Below are 21,238 nucleotides of genomic sequence, written 5' to 3'. Positions count from 1 at the left end.
ATTTTTTTATTTTTAGAGATTATTTATTTATTTATTTGACAGAGATCACAAGTAGGCAGAGAGAGAGAGGAGGAAGCAGGCTCCCAGCTGAGCAGAGAGCCCGATGTGGGGCTGGATCCCAGGACCCTGGGATCATGACCTGAGCTGAAGGCAGAGGCTTTAACCCACTGAGCCACCCAGGCACCCGAAAAGTTCGTTTTTTAAAAAAATTTGATGAGAGAGCACAAGCAGGGGGGGTTGGCAGAGGGAGAGGGAGAAGTAGGTTCCTCACTGAACAGGGAGTCTGATGTGATAATGGGGCTCGATCCCAGAACCCTGCGATCATGACCTGAGCCAAAGACAGAGGCTTAACCCACTGAGCCACCCAGGTGCCACCAACAGATTATTTTGATTGCAGTTCAAAACAGTGACATTTTGGGGCACCTGGGAGGCTCAGTGGGTTAAGCGTCTGCCTTTTCTGCCTTTGGCTGAGACCATGATCGCAGGGTCCTGGGCTCGAGCCCCACATCAGGCTCCCCGCTCCTGCTCTCTTTTGCTGTCTCTGTCTATGTCTCTTAAATAAATCTTTTTAAAAAATGAAATAAACCAAAATGGTGGCATTCTAACCATGCCGTAGGCACTTCAAAAAATGAAGAAACACCTGTAATGTCACCAGACTTCACTGGGGCCCATCTTCAACCCTGTCATGATAGACGCTTCTAAGGAAAATTTCTTGAGTTTGAGTGTGTTGAGTGCTGGATCCCATGGTGGGATTCAAAGAAGAAGCCCTGTATTAATAAAGATCTCACAGTTCAGTGGTAAAGATAGGAATGTACAAATAATGACCATTTTTGTGGAAGATCTGGAATGCTGTGCTGAGACTTTCGAACTGGATTCTGTGGGCAATTAGAGATCCGTGGAAGGTGCATTCCAGTTAGGATGAATGATAGACCAGAAGAAAAGACAAAGTCTGTGGGAGCGTAGAGGAGGCAGTGGTTAATTCTGGGTGGAGGAGAGTTAGGAAGGTTTAATGGAAGAGACGACATTTGAGCTGGACCTTCAAGGATAGGTTTGTACACGTGGGGATAAGGGGAGGAAGCAGAAAAGTACAGATCATTTCTGGAAAAAGGAATGCAATCAAGACCACCTTGGCGAATGAGGCACGTGGCATAATCAGGGAAAGACAAGTATGGGAAAGTAGTTGGGACAAATTGCAAGGAGCCTTGAATGCCAAGCCGAGACATAGCCTCAGGCGAGGAAAGGTGTAATGAGGTGGTCAAGTCCTTTGTGCCTCCTCCTGACATTTCTCTGCATCTGTCCCTTCCATTTTTGTTCCCCACTGCCTCTGCTGAGTCCAGTCTGTCCTCTTCCTCTCCCCCCTCAGTGTTCTTCTGCATTCGTTTAATCTTCCCTCGTCCTCAGAAAGCTTCAGCGGTTCTGTTTTACTGACAAGAGAACCTCTAAGCTCCACGGCAGGTTACTTCAAATCTCTCTCCCCAAGCAGCTCCCCGCCCCGCCCCCCACCCCGCTCCCGCCACGCAGCGGATCTTGCATGTCTGACTCTCGGTGTCCTCCTTTCCCTTCACTTAGGAAGCCCATGCTTTCCTCGCTGTGTTCTGTGAGGTAGGAGAGCCCAGTAGCAGCCAGCGCTTCAGCTCTGTAGCCAGGCTTCCGGGGTTCAGATCCCACCTCGCTGACCACTGACGGTATAGTCTTGGGGAAAATCACTTAACATGTTACAGTTATTCAGTGATACCTTGCATGTAAAATTTTTAAAAAGATTTTATTTGTTTATGGGGCGCCTGGATGGCTCAGTGGGTTAAGCCTCTGCCTTCGGCTCAGGCCCTGGTCTCAGGGTCCTGGGATCGAGCCCCGCATCAGGCTCTCTGCTCAGTGGGGAGCCTGCTTCCCCCCCCATCTGCCTGTCTGCCTGCCTACTGGTGATCTGTCTCTCTCTCTGTCAAATAAGTAAATAAAATCTTCAAAAAATGTTTTAAGATTTTATTTATTTATTTGACAGAGAGGCAGGCAGAGGGAGAGGGAGAAGCAGGCTCCCCAGTTAGTGGAGAGCCTGATGTGAGGCTCAGTTCCAGGACCCTGGGATCATGACCTGAGCTGAAGACAAAGGCTTAACTGACTAAGCTGCCCAGGTGCCTTATAAGTAAAGTTTTAGGAACATCGCTTGGCACTAAATTTTCAAATGATGGAGTACTTGTGATAGTGCTTATTTTCTGGATACCTTTTACTCATGCTCTTGCCTTCCAGAATACCCTTTCCTGCTCATTCTCTGACTCGGCAGAGTTCAAGTGGCATATCCCTAAGCTTACATTGCTTTGCTTCTCCCCTACATGGAAGTCCTCTGTCTCCTTTTAATTTTTATAATTGATTGCTCTCTTTTTTGCAATATGGTTATTTCTTTATGTATTTATCTTATCTTCCCTGGCAGATTGCAAACACGGGTGGGGGCAGGATCCACACCTGGTTCATTTGGCTAGCTCCCTGGAGCACTTAGATATGTTGCCTTGTACATGCTAAGCACTGACATAATTAGAATGATGGGCTGATCAGATGCGTGCTTCACCGAGATAATAGTGGTAAGGAAAGCTCCCAGCTGGAGAGGCTGTAGGGCAGGGAGGGAGCCCAGTTAAGAGACTATCAGGATCCAGGCTAGAGTGGGTTGGGGCTTAGCAACTGACAGGAGGAATAAAATGAGGGAATGAATTGTTGAGTATCGAAGAACCACATGACTACACCCTTGGCCCGAAAATTGGAGACAGAACACGGAGGAAAAAGGGATTCTGTTAATTTTGCTTAGCTGCAGTTCATTCTTTCAGTCCGGGTCTGATTCTTGGTTCTATCTTCTGGTTAATAGTATTAGGTTGCTTTTCATCTGTAGATATTAACTGTACCTGTAGACGGCTGTGATGTGTTGATTAACTGGATACTCTTTTCCTAACAGAGAAATGAAAACAGATTCTATCTGAAGGAGGTGAACGTCAGCGTGTACTTGGTTAACGGCTCTGGTAAGCAAAGCATTGGCCTTGGGGAGCAGAGTGAGTTACACCGAAGGCATAGAAACCAGAGTTGTCTTGTTACCAAATAGTGCCTTTTACTTCATGGAACAGAAGAATTTGTGTGAAAATGGTCGCTTGACCACAACTGAAAATCAGTAACTGAGAACTCTAGTGTTTTATCTTTTCAGTCCCGCTTGTTTTCAAATAGGGTGGGTAATAGTTAAGGATGACTGATTTTTAGACCACAGGAACAGCTATAGAAAGATAGGAAACCTAGTGATCCTAACAATCGCTTTTTTTTTTTTTTTTTTGGTAGACCCTGTACCCCAGGCTCCTATACTTCACTGAAAAATTCTGAGAACTGTCCCATTTCTTCTGTTGGTATAATAAGAAGTTACTAATGGGCGCCTGGCTGGCTCAGTGGGGAGAATGTATGACTCTTGATCTTGGATGAGAGCTCAAGCCCCATGTTAGGTGTAGAGCCTACTTAAAAAAAAAAAAAAAAGCTCCTAACATTTTTGTTTTCTTTCAAGTTTTCAGCATCGCAAATAACAATCTGAGCTACTGGGATGCCCCCCTGGGAAGTTCTTACATGTGCAACAAAGAGCAGACCATTTCTGTGTCTGGAGCCTTTCAGATAAATACCTTTGATCTAAGGGTTCAGCCTTTCAATGTGATGGAAGGAAAATACTCTACAGGTAAGAGTTGAGCAAGTTTTATCAATAATTTATGTTCTTACGTTGACTAATAGGTGGCTTTTCCTTTGACTCATGGAAATTTAAGCACTGAAATAGAGAAATATGAATTCATCTCTTGTGACTCTGTTGGAGCATTCACGTGGCTCTGAGCGAGTTCTTCGAACTCTGTGATGGCCCATCATTTTGCTCAAAGTGGATTTTTTGTGTGTGGGGATCGGAAACCCATTTGCAACCAAATTCTTAAGACTCAAAACCGATGGAAGCATTCAGTGAGCTTCACTTCATAGACACTCCCTTCTGAGTTTTAGTTTGTAGGAAGGATGGCAGCTTTGAGCAGCTGGGATCTGTTTTCTGGGGGCCCTCTTCTCATTGGAAATATTCTCATACACAAATAAAAGCAGTCTGGTCTTAATTTGTTAAGACAGAAGGTGATGGTTAGGCAAAGCCTCAAATACCATGGACACTGTTTTGGCCATCCCACGTGACTTGGAGCATTTTAAAAGCATAACGCCAGTGTGCCTGAGGCGTTTTGGAAGATCTCAGGGCTCATGGTGGTATCTATTAGATTTTTACTGAAACCTTCTGTGGAGGACTCATGGCAGTGTGTTTATATGAATATGAAAGATGCATTTGGCATTACCAGATTAAAATTTGCACATAGGCAAAAAAAAAAGTCCGTAAAATTCCTTAATTAACTTGTCCTTTTAAACTGCTTACTTAAGATTGGGGCTTTGTGGATCACAGCTCTGCTGAGCAGAGCTTTTCAAACCATCCACCTCCTTTTTAACAATTAATTCTATGGTTTAGAAGGCAGTGCGGCAGTTAGGTGCTGCCGTGAACCATGTGGCCACCTTTGCGGTGGCTCTGGGTCCCCAGCCTGACCTGGTTCGGCCCAGGTAAGTTGGGATCTTCATCCTACCATTCTTGTGACGAGAGAGGTTAATCACACTTAGAAATTTTTCTCAAGAATTCATTTTCCCTCGTGTCGGTGTTGCTTATGTACTACAATTATTTTAATCCTTTTCATAGTTTTATTTTTGAGTCTTTATCTAGCTCCCCTCCATTATTACCCTAATTTTAGGTCCAGATTGGTGTTTAGAATTGAAAATCATTTGCAGCGTGATACCAGCTCGAGTCTGTTTATCTAATCAGCCGTAATAGCAATGAGCTGTGTTCTTTTCTCGAATTTGAAACTTTGGTTTTTATGTATGTCAAATTAAAAATGGTACCCAAAGGAATACGCAGCATTCGATAGCGGTAATGAACGTGTAATGTGTTCGCGGAGCTAGGTTCCCGACCCTGGGTACCTGTAGATAAGACACACCGCTGATGGTTGCCTGTGCAGGAAGAGGAAGTAGACTTGTAGTCAGGTCAAAGAGCATTGAATGGATTTTACTGGATCAGACGACTCTCTGGAAATAGAAAAGCTAGCCCCTGTGGGTTGCCAGCTCCGGCCAGGTTAATAAATGTAGTAAACACAACGCAGATCAGTAAGAGGTCCCCGTTTCTTGACTTCTGTAGCCACTAAGATCATACACTCTAGGTCAGGGGTGCGCAGAGTTCATTGGTAAGGCATGGACAGGAAGCGTTTCAGGTCTGCAGACCATATGAGCTCTGTCACCACTATTCATTCAGCTCTCCTGTTGTAGCACAGAAACAACCATAAACAGGCAATAAATAAATGAGTGTGGCTGGGTTCCAATAGAACTTTATTTATGGCTGCTGAGATTTGAATTTCATATAATGCTCATGTATCACAGAATTTCTTCTTTTGTTTTTTGGGTTTTTTTTTTTTTGGCTATTTAAATAAAAACGGAGAAAAGCCATTTTTAGCTCTTGGGCCAGATAGGGCCTCCAGTCTATAGTGTGCTCTCTGCTCTGAAAGATTCCAGAGTCAGCGTGGTTCTAATCCCCCGATGAAACCTTTCTGATCTGTTCTCAGTTTTCCCAAAAGACATTCACTCTAGCACTTAGAGGCTAATCTAACTATATAGAGATGGGTTAGAATTAGCTCTCCTCATTTCTTTTCTTTTTTTAAAAAAAGTTTTTATTTATTTATTGGGGTGGCTGGGTCGCTCAGTCGGTTAAACGTCTGCTTTGAGCTCAGGTCATGATCTCGGGATAGAGCCCCAGACTGGGCTCCCCGTGCAGCTGGGAGCCCGCTTCTCCCTCGCGTCTGCAACTTGTCCTACCTGTTGCTATCTTGGTCTCTCTTAAATAAATAAATACAATCTTTTCTTTAAAAAGATCAAAAAATTTTTTTAAAAAAATTGTATTTATCTATTTGAGAGAGAGAGCACGTGTGTAAGCTGGGCGAGGGGTGGAGGGAGAGGGAGAGAATCTCAAGCAGACTCTGCTGATCTCGAAGCCTGATGCAGGGCTGGATCTCAGGACCCTGAGATCATGACCTGAGCCAAAACCAAGAGTCAGATGCTTTAACGGACTAAGCCACCCGGATGCCCCTCTTCACTCCTTTATTCTGGAAGGGACTTAGAATATGAAATACATACACATACGTATGTATTTACTCCTAGATATAAATGAGTATGTGTGTATTCATATATATGAATATACATACACAAAAGAAAAGACACATAAGTTTAGGATTTTAATTCTAGAGCAATCCATACTTTTTGGTAGCTTTATCATTGAAATATACCTGTCTTAATTCCTTAAAGTTGATTTTGTAAGAGCATTTCTGACTTTTGAATCAATCAACATCTTTTACTTTTGGACATTCATTTTTTATTATACTCATTATTTGTTACACACTTTTTCTCACCTACAGCCCAGGAGTGTTCGCTGGACGATGACACCATTCTAATACCAATTATAGTTGGTGCTGGTCTTTCAGGCTTGATTATTGTTATAGTGATTGCTTACCTAATTGGCAGAAGAAAAAGCTATGCCGGATATCAGACTCTGTAATACTAATCCGTATGTGATCTCTGTTACAATATAATAAAGCAAGTACAAGTTCTAACATGGCAGTACTGTTCAATTTCAGGTATATTTAGTTGCAGTTCTCATTTTAGAATGGGTAGTGTGGGGGATTTCAGACTTAATAAATAAAAACACCATGAAAATATCAGCTACAAATTAGTCACCTGATTTTGGTTTCCTCAACCATGGAATTTAAAACTGTTAATTTCTGTGGCAAAAAGCATGTGTAAAGTCACCTGGATGATTGACTCCATTCTGTTATCTTGAGTTAGGATTCGTGTTTTCACTTTATGTATTCTGACTAAAAGCAAACAGTTTAGGAAAAGCAGTTTTCAAAAAAAGATTCTTTTTTCCCCTGCATGTAGTCCAAATTGAGACTGTGCATCCTACAGTGGATTTGTACTTGCTTCTTTTGTATTTTTTTGTGATTCTGTTTGCAGGTTAACTTAGCGACTTTGGCATTGCTGCATATTTGACCTATGAGAGTTATGCCAGTAGATTCGCATAGAGTCTGGTATTATGTTCTTAGCAATGAATGCTTTTCTAATGCCTTTTGAATATACTTGTATTTGATATGGCTGTAATGACAAAAGGTACAAAAGCTGTATACATTTTGGAATAGGTGTTAATCTTGTTTAATCCTTTAAAAAATCTGGAATTTTCTGTCTTTTAAATGGCAAGACACAAGACTCCCAACTGGGCATTTCAATCTATTTTCTAGGTGCTTTAGAGATAATTGCTAGGCCATGCCAATTTGGGGCATTAGTCCTTCGTACCTGTAAATTGGGCTTTAGGTACCCTGCTAAAATGAATGTAGTTTCTCTTCAGCTTTGTAGTATCTTTGCTAGTGGTAGGATGTTGTATTCTTTTTTTTTCTTTTTCTTTCCTTTTCTTTCTTTTCCTTTTCTCTCCTTTCCTTTTCTCTTTCTTAAAGAAGAAATGCCAGGAAGTCCTAGAACTCTGCTAAAGAAGCGCACTTCTACTTAGCAAGTAACTTGCACCTAACCCAAAAGTCTTGGTCTTCTCTTATCCCATTAAAAAGTTGTTCTTTGTTTCCAGCTTGCATTGACACTTACAGCATTTACTAAATTGGCTTTCACCGTTAAATGGTTCTGTGCTAATCAAAACTTAGCATTATCATTGTTCATTATGGTAGAATCATTATTCATTCATGTACTTTGTGATCGGTTTTGTGCCCTGGGAGATGGACCAGTTGTCCATTTACTGTGCACTACCTAATGTTTATATGGGAAAGCAAAACATTTCAGCTTGATAGTTAACACATAAAGGATTTCGCGCTGCTTCCAGGAGATCTTCTTTTTTTGGGTGTTGGAATGGCTGAGTAAATATTAAAGAGTTGTTAATATGCACCCCTATATGGAAGGTGCTTGTGTTTTGGAGGTGGGAGATGATGTGCCCCCATATTCACTAGAAAATGGGACATCTGGGTTCCAAACAATTACTGATGTAGAATTAATTTGGTAGCTTAGCTCTACACACCACACACACACAGGCAATTATTATTGCGTGGTAGCATGTGTATGTCCGTAAGTATCTTTCAAGTTAATATTGGAGCGGTAAAAATTTTCTTCTACTTAAATTTGCTCTCTGCTTAGAGTAGCCTGAAACTCTTACTGGCTCAGAATCTGATTCCTGACCAGCCCCTTGATACAGCTACATTGAGCTGCATTGCCAGCTTAAGGCACCTTTTGAGGACTAAATAGAAATCTGATTTTTAAAACTTATTTTTTACTTAAATAATGCTCTAGTGTATGATTGTTAACCTTATATGAATGGGTAATGCTTAGAAGAATATAGACGTTAGATACTTCTCATGAGTCGAAACAGAGCAGCCTTTTTTTTTTTTTGGAAAATAAAAATTGGAAGCACAAGCAGATGGGACTAGCTTAATGCTGTTCATGTTTCTAAAAGGTTTTACATTTAGATTATATACCTAATTCATATTAAAATACCTCTAATTAGCACTGTTTATAGAAACTCTGACTTCATTGAATATTTTTGTATTTTACATGGGCCAGTTTATATACTCTTATTCACACTGTTATTTCCTGTAGCCACATGTTCTTTGTACCTTTTGTAGTTTTGTTCATTTTACTGGGTTTATACCTTGATGGTCTAACATTGCTATCTGGTTCTGGGTGTTTTTCATGTCTTAGCATTTGTATAAAGAAACTGGTCCATGTAAATACTTTTCATGGTTTTTTTTTTTTTCTTCAAATGTTTAAACCACTAGTCGATGTATGGTGTTTCTCTTTAGATATTTGCCTGTCCATTTGCTTAACATATTGCTTCTGAAACAAACAATAAAGATTCTTTTATTTCTTAAGGATATTTGCTCACATTTTTTCCTGTTGGTTAAAGTAAAAATTTTGTATGCTACATAATGACAATTTCTTCCAAAAGGGAGAATTTTAGAAAAGCCTAGAAGTGGAACTAAATTATTTCCAGAATATTCTGTGTGTTAATCATCTAGAAAAATGTTCCTATGCATAGATAGGTCTATACGGATGCTGGGCTGGCTAGAATAAGAATCACCTGGGAAGCTTGTTAGAAAAAGGCACATGCTGGGCTCCATTCCTAGAGAATTTCACTTAGCAGGTCTGGGCATGTGTGTGTGTACAAGCATGTGCCTGCGTGTGTGAGCACGGGTGTGCACGTGTTTTGGGGGGGGTTGCGTAAGGTCCCGGGATCTGGTGTGTAGATCAGAAAACCAGTGATCTAGAATATGTATTTCATAGGAAAAGCTTGAGAGTATCTCTTCATTCACTTTCCTCAGCCCCTCTCAGTTGAGGGTGCTCCTAATAGGTGCACGTTGCTGCCACACCGACCGACCCGGCTGTTGATCTAAACCAAAATAGGATTGTGTGCAGTCACTGTCCGATCACCCTAAAACAACTTGAACCTTCCAAGTTTGCCATAGCTTCCCACACACAAAAACTTGGCAGCCTGGCTAGTAACTTTCCTTTGGCCTCCCCACTTAAGCTCCCTGACTGCCAGTTAATCCTCATAACTCCCAGCTCTACAACTGGCCGCCATGGGACTTTGGCCAAGCAGCTTAACTTCTGGGGTCTCCGTTTCTTCATCTGGGGGCCCACCGAGGTCTTTATAATCCTGTTCCTCTTAATTTCTGAGTGATAGTTTCCATTACAATGAAAATTTGAGGATTTTTAGAAGGAAGCTGATAAGCTACTAGTTAAAATCAAGAACATACTTTATATACAGCGTAAATGTGCCATCTGAAGTTTCTTGCATGTTTCAGGAAGAATTCTTATAAGACTCAGATATTTTTAAGATGATAGCATTTCATCCTCATTTCTTTAAGTAGATAAAGTTACACTGTCTTGGGCTCATCTCTCTCCCACCCATATCCTTTACTCTGATAACTAACTTTCTGCATCGATAATTACCGTATCTTGTTTTTTTTTTTTTTTTAAAGATTTTATTTATTTATTTGACAGAGATTACAAGTAGGCAGAGAGGCAGGCAGAGAGGCAGGCAGAGAGAGAGAGAGAGGGAAGCAGGCTCCCTCCCGAGCAGAGAGACCCATGTGGGACTCGATCCCAGGACCCTGAGATCATGACCCGAGCCAAAGGCAGCGGCTTAACCCACTGAGCCACCCAGGTGCCCCCGTATCTTGTTTTTAAAACTAGTAAAAGACATGTTCGGGTCATACTGAGTAGCTTCAATTATCTTCAGATTCATGTCCTATACTTCAGTTTGACTGTAGATCTAAAAGGTATATAGTAAGATGTCACATAAGAATATGACTCTTTTTCTTTTTAAGATTTTATTTATTTATTTGATAGAGCCGAAGGCAGAGGCTTAACCCACTGAGCCACCCAGGCACCCCAAGAATATGATTCTTAATGCTGATTCTTCCAAATAGAAATTTTGACACAATTGGCAAAAAGATGAATTCGTTTTATATTTTATTACAAATGTGTGTCTCAGCTTTCCAACTCACACTGAAAATTGTATCTGAAAAATTTCTGAGCTAACAGAAAAATGAGGATTAACAGTATTTTTAATCTTCATGAAACTTTACATTGACATTTAAATGGCCACGAAACTTTTATCCTTAAAAATCTTCACTGCTTCTGTAATTAATCATTAAGTTCTAACACAAATATACTGTCCCCCCCCCATGCTTTCAGTTTGGTTTCCAGTGTACATTATGCAAATCAGGTGGAAATGACTTAAAGAATGAGATTTTCTTTACCTCAGGATGTGATCCTATTAAAATTACTGTTTTCCAAAATGTCTTTCCATTACCTAAAGAATTTTTAAAGGTTGAATTCATAAAATCAATAGTTATTATAAATTAATACTTCACATACTAATTGAGAGCATTTTAAGTAAGTGACAGCATCTAGAAAGATCTTTGTATTAGTGGAATTGCCTTTTTGATCTACTCTGGGAATATTTGTCTTACATGAAAGCCTTATTGGCAGTATTTATGAAAGTTGTTTCAGTACTAGGTCAAATACCCAATTTGGGAAAAGGAGGACTGTGAATCCGTTGCCAGAATAAGAAATTAATCTACTAATGAATTTTTTAAAAACCAAGTTACATTAAATCCAAGGCATAATACTTTATGGTTCGTGTCACCTAACGGTTTATGTGGTGGGTGGTAATTTGGGAAATTAAAGGGGAGGAGTCCGCTAACTGGGTGCTCTTAACACCAAGACATCCAGCAGTCTCCGCTATCCGGATTTCTAACAGAACCAAGAAGCAAGTAAAAAAGCTCACTGAGCTGGCAGCCAAAGCTGATATCATAAAGTCCATAAACTCCAGGATTGCATCTTGTTCCCAGTTATTATGCAGAGGCTAGCAAAAGCCTGGCACATTTCTTAAACGCGGGCACGATCAGAATTGCCTGGCAGCCTATTCATTCTTTCTTTGACACAGTTCTAATAAGCATAATTATCTGATTTATCCACCCCTGGTAGATTGTGAGCTAGGAGGAGAACTAGGGCAATAAGAGGCAAGGACGTGGGAATCAGAAGTGGGGGTTCAACATCCCAGCTGCCTTCTGTCTGCAGGCGCCACCCCTTCCTCCTCTCCACTCTCCCTGGCTTTGCTTCTGGGACCCCATTTCACCTGCCTCCTGGGAGACCTCGGACTGTTGGCTTCAGTCCGTTGTTTGTGGCTCTTGCCCTCATTCTACAAACGCATCTGAGTCTCTTCCACCCTGAAGATACACTTTCTAGACCCTTTTGTTCACCTTCTGACTCCCTCCCTTGTGCGCTCTCTTCGCCAAACTTCTCGGGATGACCACTGGATGTTCCCAACCCAAGTTCTTGGTCTTCTAAACGGTCGCTTTCCATTTGCTCCTAAACCAGCAGCGATCTGCCTCACAGCCAATACCCTCCATGTCCACAGACCCCGTGGCCCCCACCCCCGTACTAATCGAAACTCCCTTCCTTGGCTTCGGTGGCACCATTGTCTACTTGCCTTTTTCTTTTTCTTGCTCCTTTATTCCTCAGATAGGAGTGTCCCCGAGGCTTGTGTCTCTGAGCCTTTTTAGATTCTTTTTGCTCTTGCTTGAGAAACAAACGTGTCCCTGGTTTTTACGACCACTCAGGTGAATCATTTTTTCACTGCCACCTGGTTGGGACACAGGCATCTGAAGCCCAGCAGGTCCAAAACTGAACGTCTCCCTCTTGCCCTTACCCCTCCTGACCCTTCCCACATGCAAATAACTACCAAAAAAACTGAACACATACGTTCTCCCTCCAGTACTCCCTGTTGGGATGAATGGCACCAGTATCTACGCAGGCACTCAAGTGGGGAATTGGAAGCCACTGGATCACCTCGCACCACTCCTCCAACACCCATCTGGTCCGTTCTGCCTTCCCATTGGATCTAGTCTGTCCCTTTCTGCATCTGCGCTTCGTTCTCACAGGTCACTCAGGTCAGGACCGTATTCTTGGTCCTCTGGCCTCTCTCAGTAGAGGCCCCGCCTCGCTTCCAGTCTCCTGTTGGAATGACTTCCGCCCTGCCTGAAATCCCACGGTACTCTTTCCTCCCATCAATGTAAGGCGGACATACGTAGAGCCTACAGTGCCTTTGTGAGCTGGTCCTAGTACCCTCTTCCTGCCTCTTCCAGCCACGAGTACCCTTCGGCCCGTCCCAGCTCTGCCAGTTCTGCCTGCATTTCCCCTCTAGCTCGTTTTGTCTGTGCTGTTTCCTGTCCCTGGAACGCGCTTCCCCCATTACCTGGGTGGTGAATTCCTACTCGTCCTGAACAGCTCAGCTCCAGTGTCCCCTCTCAAAGTATGTCTTGTGTAACAAGGCTGAGTTGAGTATCTCTCCGAAACGCTTCCGCGATGCTTTGTGCTTTGCCTGCCCCTGTGACAGCACCTTTCCAAGACTATAACCACTGCTTCTCTTGTCTGACTCATGCTGGACGCAGGCCGTCACGCCAGCCGACCCGCGAGTGCGGGGCGTGGAGTTCGCATGTCCGCTTGGCGTTGTTCCGTTTCGTTCTGTTCCTTTCATGAATACCCCACGGTCAGCGGTGTTGCGGGCGCTGTGCTGCTGCTATGTGATCCGCAGTTTGCCCCCTGAAAGCCCACAGCTGATCATCAAGGAAAGATTCATTATATTTACCCATTACCTTTTGTTTAGGGAATCTGGGAAGTCGGTGATCAATTGAAAATCTGTCATTCATCCCAAATGACTGTGTTTTGTGGGGGGGTGGGGGGGTGGGGGTGGGGAGCGGGGTACCTAAAAATGTATAATTTGGTTCCTTGGAGGATCACTTTCCTGGAACCTTTCATTCGCTGGTGAGGAAGGCCGAAGCCTGATGGCCGCGGTGTCAAAGGCAAGGCTGAGTGTTAACATAACATTTGCGGCTTTGAAATTGTGTCATTGTTCCTGTTCTCAATTGTCCTTTCTCCACGTCTAGCTCAAGACTGCAGTGCAGATGACGACAGCTTCCTTGTGCCCATTGCGGTGGGAGCAGCGTTGGCAGGAGTACTTATTCTAGTGTTGCTGGCTTACTTTATTGGTCTGAAGCGCCATCACGCTGGATATGAGCAGTTTTAGAACCTGCAGTCTGATCGATGACATAAAAATACACGCGCATGAGATTTTCTTGCCTCTCCATCTTGAAACACGTTGCTCTTTAAGATTGATCATGTTGAAACGGTAATTCTGAAATCAGTCCCAGCATTTTGAGAGAAGTCTCTCTGAATAAAAACTGTTCTCTTTTCCCAGCTGAAAATTAAATACTGTATTCACTGGTCCTGAAGACAAACTGGTTTAAAACACATCGGTGTGCAGTGTGTTAAGGTCTATCCTAAGAGGCCTCAGCCACATTTTGGTCCTAAGATGCCTTAAACTTATAAACATGGCTGTTACAAGAATAAAATATGCAGTTGTCTCTCAATGGAATTAATAAATTCTGTTTCACCACTGGTGTTCTGTTTTAATGTATGAGAACTATCCTGACTGAAGCTCACCACAGTACTTTTGTGTATAGTTCATTAAATAAATGTCGATGTGACATAAGTGCCCATCAGATATGCTCAAACTTGGTTTTCAGTTGAATGTCCTCAGGACCATCAACATTTTTTAGGTTATATGACTTTTGCTGTTTTCTTTGAGTTCAATTTAAGGATGGAGTCAGTATCTCAGGCTTGTGATTTTTTTCCCTAGGTAAAAAACAGCCCCAAGGGGCCACAGCAGAACTTCAGCTGGCTTCAGAACTAGAGTTTTAGAAAAATTGTTTCTTTTTCAGCAGTAGAGACTGAGAAGATGCAAACACATGTAACCACTTGCCTTTTTTCCCCCTTGTGTTTTTCTCGTCTTTGGATGCCTGATTAGCATTGAAAGATAGAAATATTCTATGAACTAATTAGGACAGATTGTGTTGTGTTTCTCTACCTCATCTTGTTGATCTCTAGAGCATTAAAATCTATTTAGTGTTGTCATCAGACTGCTACTTATGAAATGTAAGCTAACAGCAATCTCAGAAGGGAGGCAGTGAAGCATAGCAACTAGGCTCTTGCTTCTTCATGAAGGCCCCCGTGGGGCAGAGCATAGATGGGGAGCCGGGGAGAGAAAAGCTGTTGGCATGAAAATGAGCTAGATAATCAGCCTCTGTTGAAGCACCCTCCTTGCCATGAGGGCTGCTCAGATACTGAATGTATAGACAAATAAGAAGGAAGCTTAATCAATGGATTGGAGCAGACATTCACATTGAAGTGATTATTTTATTAATTCCTTCTGTGTATATATTGGCTTGTTCAGAATTTCTGTAACCCACTGATTACAGTATCTTGGTACCCAGCTATCTGTCTTTCCTGAAGGCTTTCCGTGAAATACGGTGAATCCTTCCAATAAAGGCTATGGTCGTTCCTGAAATTCATGTACTTGGAACCTTAGCAACTCTTTTTTGTTTGTTTTGTATTGTGTTTTTAATGAATGACAAAAGTGCAAGAGGAACAAAAGATAAAATTAGAGGAAAAAGGGCAAGTTATCACTCAGTCATAAATCACACCAAGTACCACATCTTGTGCATCGCATTAGGCTTATACTGGAAAGGGTGTTAAAAATTATGACTCTAACCCTGTAATTTCACAGGAAAGGGAGTGACTTCATGGAGGTTACATATCTGGTGGGCAGCAACACCATACTAGCATTTTGATAACAATTATCCCAAGGAAATCTAGTCACTCACTAGTAAAACTAGTTTAAACGTGAAATTAGGAGATCAGAAGGGGGCTTTGAGCTTCTGTACTAACTACTTTCAGTAACTAACACGATGTCAACTAAGTAATTTTTGAAAGCACTGAATATTGGCTTTTGATGTGTTTGCTACTTCAAAACCTAACCCTTGGATGGGATCACAGACATGGCAGGAAAGGAAAAGGGAAAGATCACCTGTTGACCACCTGATGTGTGACAGGTGCTTTAGAAATAGAACTGTCTTTAGTCCTCAAATACCTTAAGTACAGGCATGATTATCCCCCTTTTACAGATGAGGAACACGAGCCCAGTTTCAGTAACTTGACCAAAGTCCTTTAGCTAGTTATAGAAGTAGTCGAGGTGCAAAGTCGGTTCTGTCAGAGCCCAGAGCTCAAAATCGACATACACACTGCCTTCCTGGCAGTCCCGGAATGGACTACGATGTGTTGGATTCTATTGCTCTTCTGGGTCCCTGCTCAGCTACAAATAATCACGTATAAGCTGGCAAGCTAATGCCCATGTGGGGGAAAAAACTATACTGCATTCTCTTGATCCTAAGTCCTTTTTAACTTAAATTTTACTACTCTGCAGAATTCTTATTCCCATGTTGATGATCATTGTGGCAAGGGAGAATGGGAGTGGGAAAACATGCAGGCGGGGTGCTAAGTGTAGATGATGGTTCTTTCCCACAGTGTCATTAGACAACAAAACATAGAATCTTCCCATGTTAGGCGAGCACAGATCTTGTTCGTCCCTTCTGCTTTTTGTACTGAGGAAATTAGGTATCTGAGATGAAGTAATAATAATGGGAGATATTGGAGGATTGGTTCTTTAGAAATATTTGGATGGATATGGAGAAAATACGGACATAGAGGTAATGCTGTCAAAGACTAATCTGTGTTCACTTTTGAAATGCTTTATTTCTTGTTTGCTTGTTGCTGCTTAATTGCCTGCCTTACTAATTTCCTTGCTCTCTGTCTGTTCTTTTCTAACAGCTGAAGAATGTTCTGCTGACTCTGACCTCAACTTTCTTATTCCTGTTGCAGTGGGTGTGGCCTTGGGCTTCCTTATAATTGTTGTCTTTATCTCCTATATGATTGGAAGAAGGAAAAGTCGTACTGGTTATCAGTCTGTGTAATCAGTTAAATCTAGTGCTGTTTTTTTGCTATCAGAAGTTACATTTCCATTGGCTAGATGCCAGGAAATTCTGTGCAGCCAATTGTTTAAGATCTGCTGACTAACCTCAGTGAATTGCTAGCTAACTTGGGCATGAGTAGCACTTACGTAAGAAAAAAAAGTATTAGGACCAATTTCTTCTTTTTTTTTTCAATTTTTTCTTCCTTTGCTAAAGTGTTACCAGAAGAAAAATTGTGGCTTAGAATTTGTTTTTTAGTAAATAATGATTTTAAGCCTCTGGATTCAATTACGAAAGCATTTTTACTGAAGAATAATTTTATATGTTGCAGCTACTTGTGTTTGCTACTTTGGTTGACAGTGTTTACAAAATCAAAGCTGTTAAGAGAATTTAACTTGCTTGGGGAAATAAATTCAAGAACATCATGAATTCCTTTTCATTGGTGGCAAGCATAAAATTTGGTTCATAATAAGACTTCCTTTCCTCACCTCCTGATCAGGATTATTTAAATCTGTTTAGTATTTTTCTGTTTAAAAAAAGTGAGAAAGAAATGGCTTCACAATATGTGCTTAATAGCAACAGTCTGCCTGTTTTCTTCATTACCATTAGTGGCAGCTATATTTCAATAAGGATGTCTTTTTTTTTTCTTTTTGCCTTCTGGAGTTTGGAATATATTGATTATCTCAGACTTGATATTTATGCTGAAGGATGAAGTAAGATCTTCAGCTTTTTTTTTTTTTTAAGTATTGCTATAGGATGGGTTATGGTTTTTTAGGGTTATAATTTAGATTTTTTTTCCCTGAGAGCCTTAACTTACTCAGAAAGTGAATTCATCCTCCACCAAAAAACCCCCCCAAAACATTTCTGTACTTTGTGGGTCTCCTGCACTCTCCCATTGCCTATATGAATAAGTTCTAATTGACATTTTTCAATGTATTGATTTCTTTTTTTCTTGCAGCAGCAAGTGCTAACTCTAGAGGCTAGTGGGCCCTGAAGTGTCCTCAGTCAGATGGCTGCCTAGCCAAAGCTAGACTGCGATTACACTGTAAATTTGTTGATCTTGATAGAGACTTACATCCCGATAGGGACCTCTCACGGCTCTGGCTTCCGGAGTAAGGTACTGGAGACCGTTCATCCCAGGGCCACTTGGTTGGCTAGGCTGTTGAATTGCCCTTCGATTTGGACGCGCAGGGCTGTATTTCTCTAGGGCCCAAATGGCTACTTTGCATACCTGTTATTAGTATAAGGCAGATGCTGATTTTAACCGGGCTGTTTTTTCTCTAACTAAAAACAGAAGTCTCCAAAGATCTGCCTTCGCTTCGGAAGTGTTCCATGGATTACAAAATGAAGCCTAAACCTTAAATAAAGTTAGTTTGCTATTAAATCCAAGGATTCAGTCCCAGTCTACCTCTCAGCCCAGTGCAGTGCTTGCCACTGTGTTGTTGCTGTTAACTGATGCCAGAACTCTTTGCCAATAACTAGAATTAGAAATTTTGGTTAAAAAGGAAGAGATTTCATCAAGATCTTTCTCTTCCAACATGGCATAGGGTTGGACTGCTCAGTTACATCTCCCTTAGAACTCTCCAGCTCTGACTTGCAGATTCAAGCTCTCCTCTATTTGCTAAGTATAGAAAGTTTTCTTTTAAAATGTTCTCGTGTGAAAACAATTGCTTCTTTGTTATTTGGTCAAAATGATGGCACTGTAAAGAACAGTGGCTTCATTTCAATAAATATTTTTGAGATGATTGGGAAGCCAGATTATGTAAATCAGCTTGTGTCCTTGCTAAGTATATGAACTGGAAATTCAGATACATAGAAAATGAAGGCTTCACTTAAAAGTTTCCTACCTTCTCGGTAGGAGACTAAGAGCACTAATTTCTCATTAGGTATCATGGCTTTATCTTAGGTAATTAGCAGATGTGTTTAATTCTTGCTTGAGAATAAAGATTAAAATGCAAAATATTTGTGGAGGGTTAAAACAAAAGCTGCTTTAATTCCAATAAAATATGGGAAGGCCCCAGATCTGTGAACTGAGGATTCAATTAGTTTTGCTCACTGAGTTCATTTTTCCGTCAGTATGACAGTGGATCACACAGTAGGACTTGGAACTCACAGACAAAAAGGATTGCTTTTCACCTAAGTTTTTTTGGAAGAACTGATGTTTGCTGCGACTTAAAGTTTTGGCTATATCAATTTAATGAACTAACGGAACTGGCAAAATAAAGCATACTGTGGTATTCCTGTTGAATCTGATTTGTGTGATTTTTAGACGAGTGGGTTCAGAGATAATAAAGGTTACACAATCCATATCACTATGGATAACTTCATTTTTACTCCGTGTGCTCAGCCTTAAGAGCTTGGATTGATTTGCATGATCTAAGTTCCTCAAATTCTAGTCTCTTGGATTGTCAGTAGGAATCCTATGATTTCATAGGTCTGCAAATAAAGCCAGTGCCACCGGGAAGAAAGCATTAGGGACCTTTAGTATAGACACTTCAACTGTGGGGGACTATGTGGTCATGAAAATTCCAGGAAAACACTGAAAAGAAAATGTGGAAATCAAACAAATATAAGAGCTTCTGAATAAATGGGCTTCCAGCATGTGTCTGTCTTTCCTTAACAAACAGCACTCATTGTGAAGTTCATTCCATTCCGAGCAAGATGTACCTCCGGGATATGGCAGGGGCAGCAGGGGAGAAGCTACCCGTTTTCCACAGGTTCCTTTAAATTCCTTGTGACCTAGTCTGATGCCCACATGTTCTATCATTGGGTTAAATGACAACACATTCCTTTTTATGTTGGGCGCATTGCGGGTGGCAGATGGAATTGAACACTCATTCTCGCTGTAGCTCCTGAGTAATAGGGCTTCGCTTTCTATTAGACATTTAATGGCTGTTAATTAAGTTAAAAAAAGAAAAAGGCCTTACCTGCATTTGAGGGACTGGCAAGGGTGTTCTTGGTAGAAGCTGTCTTTATACTTCACAGTTCCGCACCTCGTGAGACCTCGGAAAAAAACAAGCACTTGGACGTGGCTGACAGAAGAGTGGTTCTCTCTACGTGGTGGGGAGGGTTACTGTGTATCTCAAAAGCCCACTTGGGGGAAGAAAAAAAGTCAACATGGGGGTTCATCTTTTTAAGCCCAGTGTGTCTCCTCTGTCTAGAACTGTCTTTCGGACTCTGAGGAAATGTTTTCTTTTCTCTTTGCTTTTACTCTCTGTGTGTATTTTGATGGCAGCGTAAACTTGAGTCCCTTTGTTTCAAGAGATCTGCGTAAGATACAGGAGGCCTCTTGGAACACGATGCATTTTTAGTAGGAAAAAGCTGTAGTGGCTGTTAGCCGTTACAGAGCCGTGCACTTGACACACGTTATTGCATTTAATTCTTGCAGCTACTCTCTGAGGTAGTGCAGTGTGGTTCCCAGTTCACAGATGACGTGACAAGCTTGGCTACTTAACCAAAGTCACACAGGAAGTCAGTGACGAACCTGACATTTGAGCTCGGCTCTGTCTGTCTGCAAAGACCATGCTCTTAACCACTGTGCATTCTGGTTTCTAAGGAACAATAGATTTTTAAAAAACAACAACCATATGCCTTATATTAAATGGTTAGAGAAATCTGGCTCCTGTACTCTTCTATCCTGTGTGTGGTCATCCTAGAAATGGTCTTCAGTATTCTTAAAATAACTTGAGTTTTGTCCAGGCCACTCACGGGGCGGACGGATGCTGTGGCCACACGGCTTTTGAAAGATCAAGCCAATGCCCGTTTGTGCTATGCCTCCTTAGTAATGGGAAGCCCTGAATGTCACTTTCTTCCAGAGGAGCCTCGTCTAGTTTATTCTGATCACGTATCATCATTCTGCCCTCAAACTGTTCTGCACCGTGAATCATTTTGACTGTGCATTAGTGTGTTTAAGAGACTAAATGGAACTGTCTCTCTCCTCACTTTGCCTAAATTAATGCCATCCCTCCCCCAAGCCGTCCCCCAGCTTTAAGTGCCCTGTAGCCATGATCGCCAGAAGTCCTTTCTAGGTGGTTCTGAGCTCCGATATGCGGTTCCTGCTTTCAGATGTAGAGCCTTTTCGAGAGGATTTCAGGAAATCTGTACCCACATACTTCAAATTTCCAGCCCCCTCTGCAGGGCCCTCCTTTCTCAGCTCATCCACTGCTCTTCTGTACTCATGCTGCCCCAGCCACCGGCCCTCGGGCTTTTCCTCCAAGTCTCTAAGGGTGCTCAAGGCCCCCCGCACCTGCTCTGCCTTAACCTGGAAAGATCTTCCCCTAGCTCCCCGCAAGGCTCACCCTGCCATCCCATTCAGTTCTCTTTTCAAATGTCCCCCAGCCAGTGCCACATTCCCTGACCACCGTAAAAATAGCACCCCTCCCGCCTCCGCTTCTCGCTCCCCTTCTCGCTCCCCTTCCTCTGCTTCACTTACCGCTCATCTCCTATCACCATCTGCAAACCACACATTTTGCTTGTGAATCTAGGTTTCATGGATGGCTCCCCTACAAGGGAAACTTCCGAGAGCTGGAATTTTTGCTGTGTTTACTGCTCTGTCCCAGTCCGGAGAATGGGGCCTGGTACATCGTTCACACGGAATAAATAGTGCTTGAGTGTATGAGTGGTCATCTTGTGTCCTAGCTAAACATTTATTATGCACTTACTATTTTATTTCACCAATTCTAAGATGCAATCCGTTGTAAGATAAATATGCCAATTAAACTGGTTGTGAAGGGCTCCGGGGTGGCTCAGCCTGT

At 42.0% G+C, this 21,238-nt stretch overlaps 1 protein-coding gene across 3 annotated transcripts in view; it reads left to right on the top strand.

Annotated features, from left to right (window-relative positions):
- The window catches only part of LAMP2 (lysosomal associated membrane protein 2), a 39,986-nt gene extending 21,260 nt beyond the window's left edge, over positions 1 to 18,726 (top strand). Inside the window, exons 7-9 of one of the 3 annotated variants that reach the window (XM_032329938.1) lie at positions 2,939 to 3,002; positions 3,527 to 3,691; positions 16,345 to 18,726. In XM_032329938.1, the coding sequence (XP_032185829.1) occupies positions 2,939 to 3,002; positions 3,527 to 3,691; positions 16,345 to 16,487 (372 nt within the window). In that variant the 3' untranslated portion in view covers positions 16,488 to 18,726. Of the gene's footprint in view, positions 1 to 2,938; positions 3,003 to 3,526; positions 3,692 to 6,479; positions 8,982 to 13,565; positions 14,080 to 16,344 lie in introns of those variants that run through there. The other 2 variants (XM_032329940.1, XM_032329939.1) reach the window with 2 other exon arrangements.
- Positions 18,727 to 21,238: the final 2,512 nt, after the last annotated feature.

The sequence above is a fragment of the Mustela erminea genome, chromosome X (assembly GCF_009829155.1).
Source record: "Mustela erminea isolate mMusErm1 chromosome X, mMusErm1.Pri, whole genome shotgun sequence".
Taxonomy (NCBI): Eukaryota; Metazoa; Chordata; class Mammalia; order Carnivora; family Mustelidae; genus Mustela; species Mustela erminea.
This window is presented reverse-complemented; position numbering and strand designations above follow the sequence as displayed.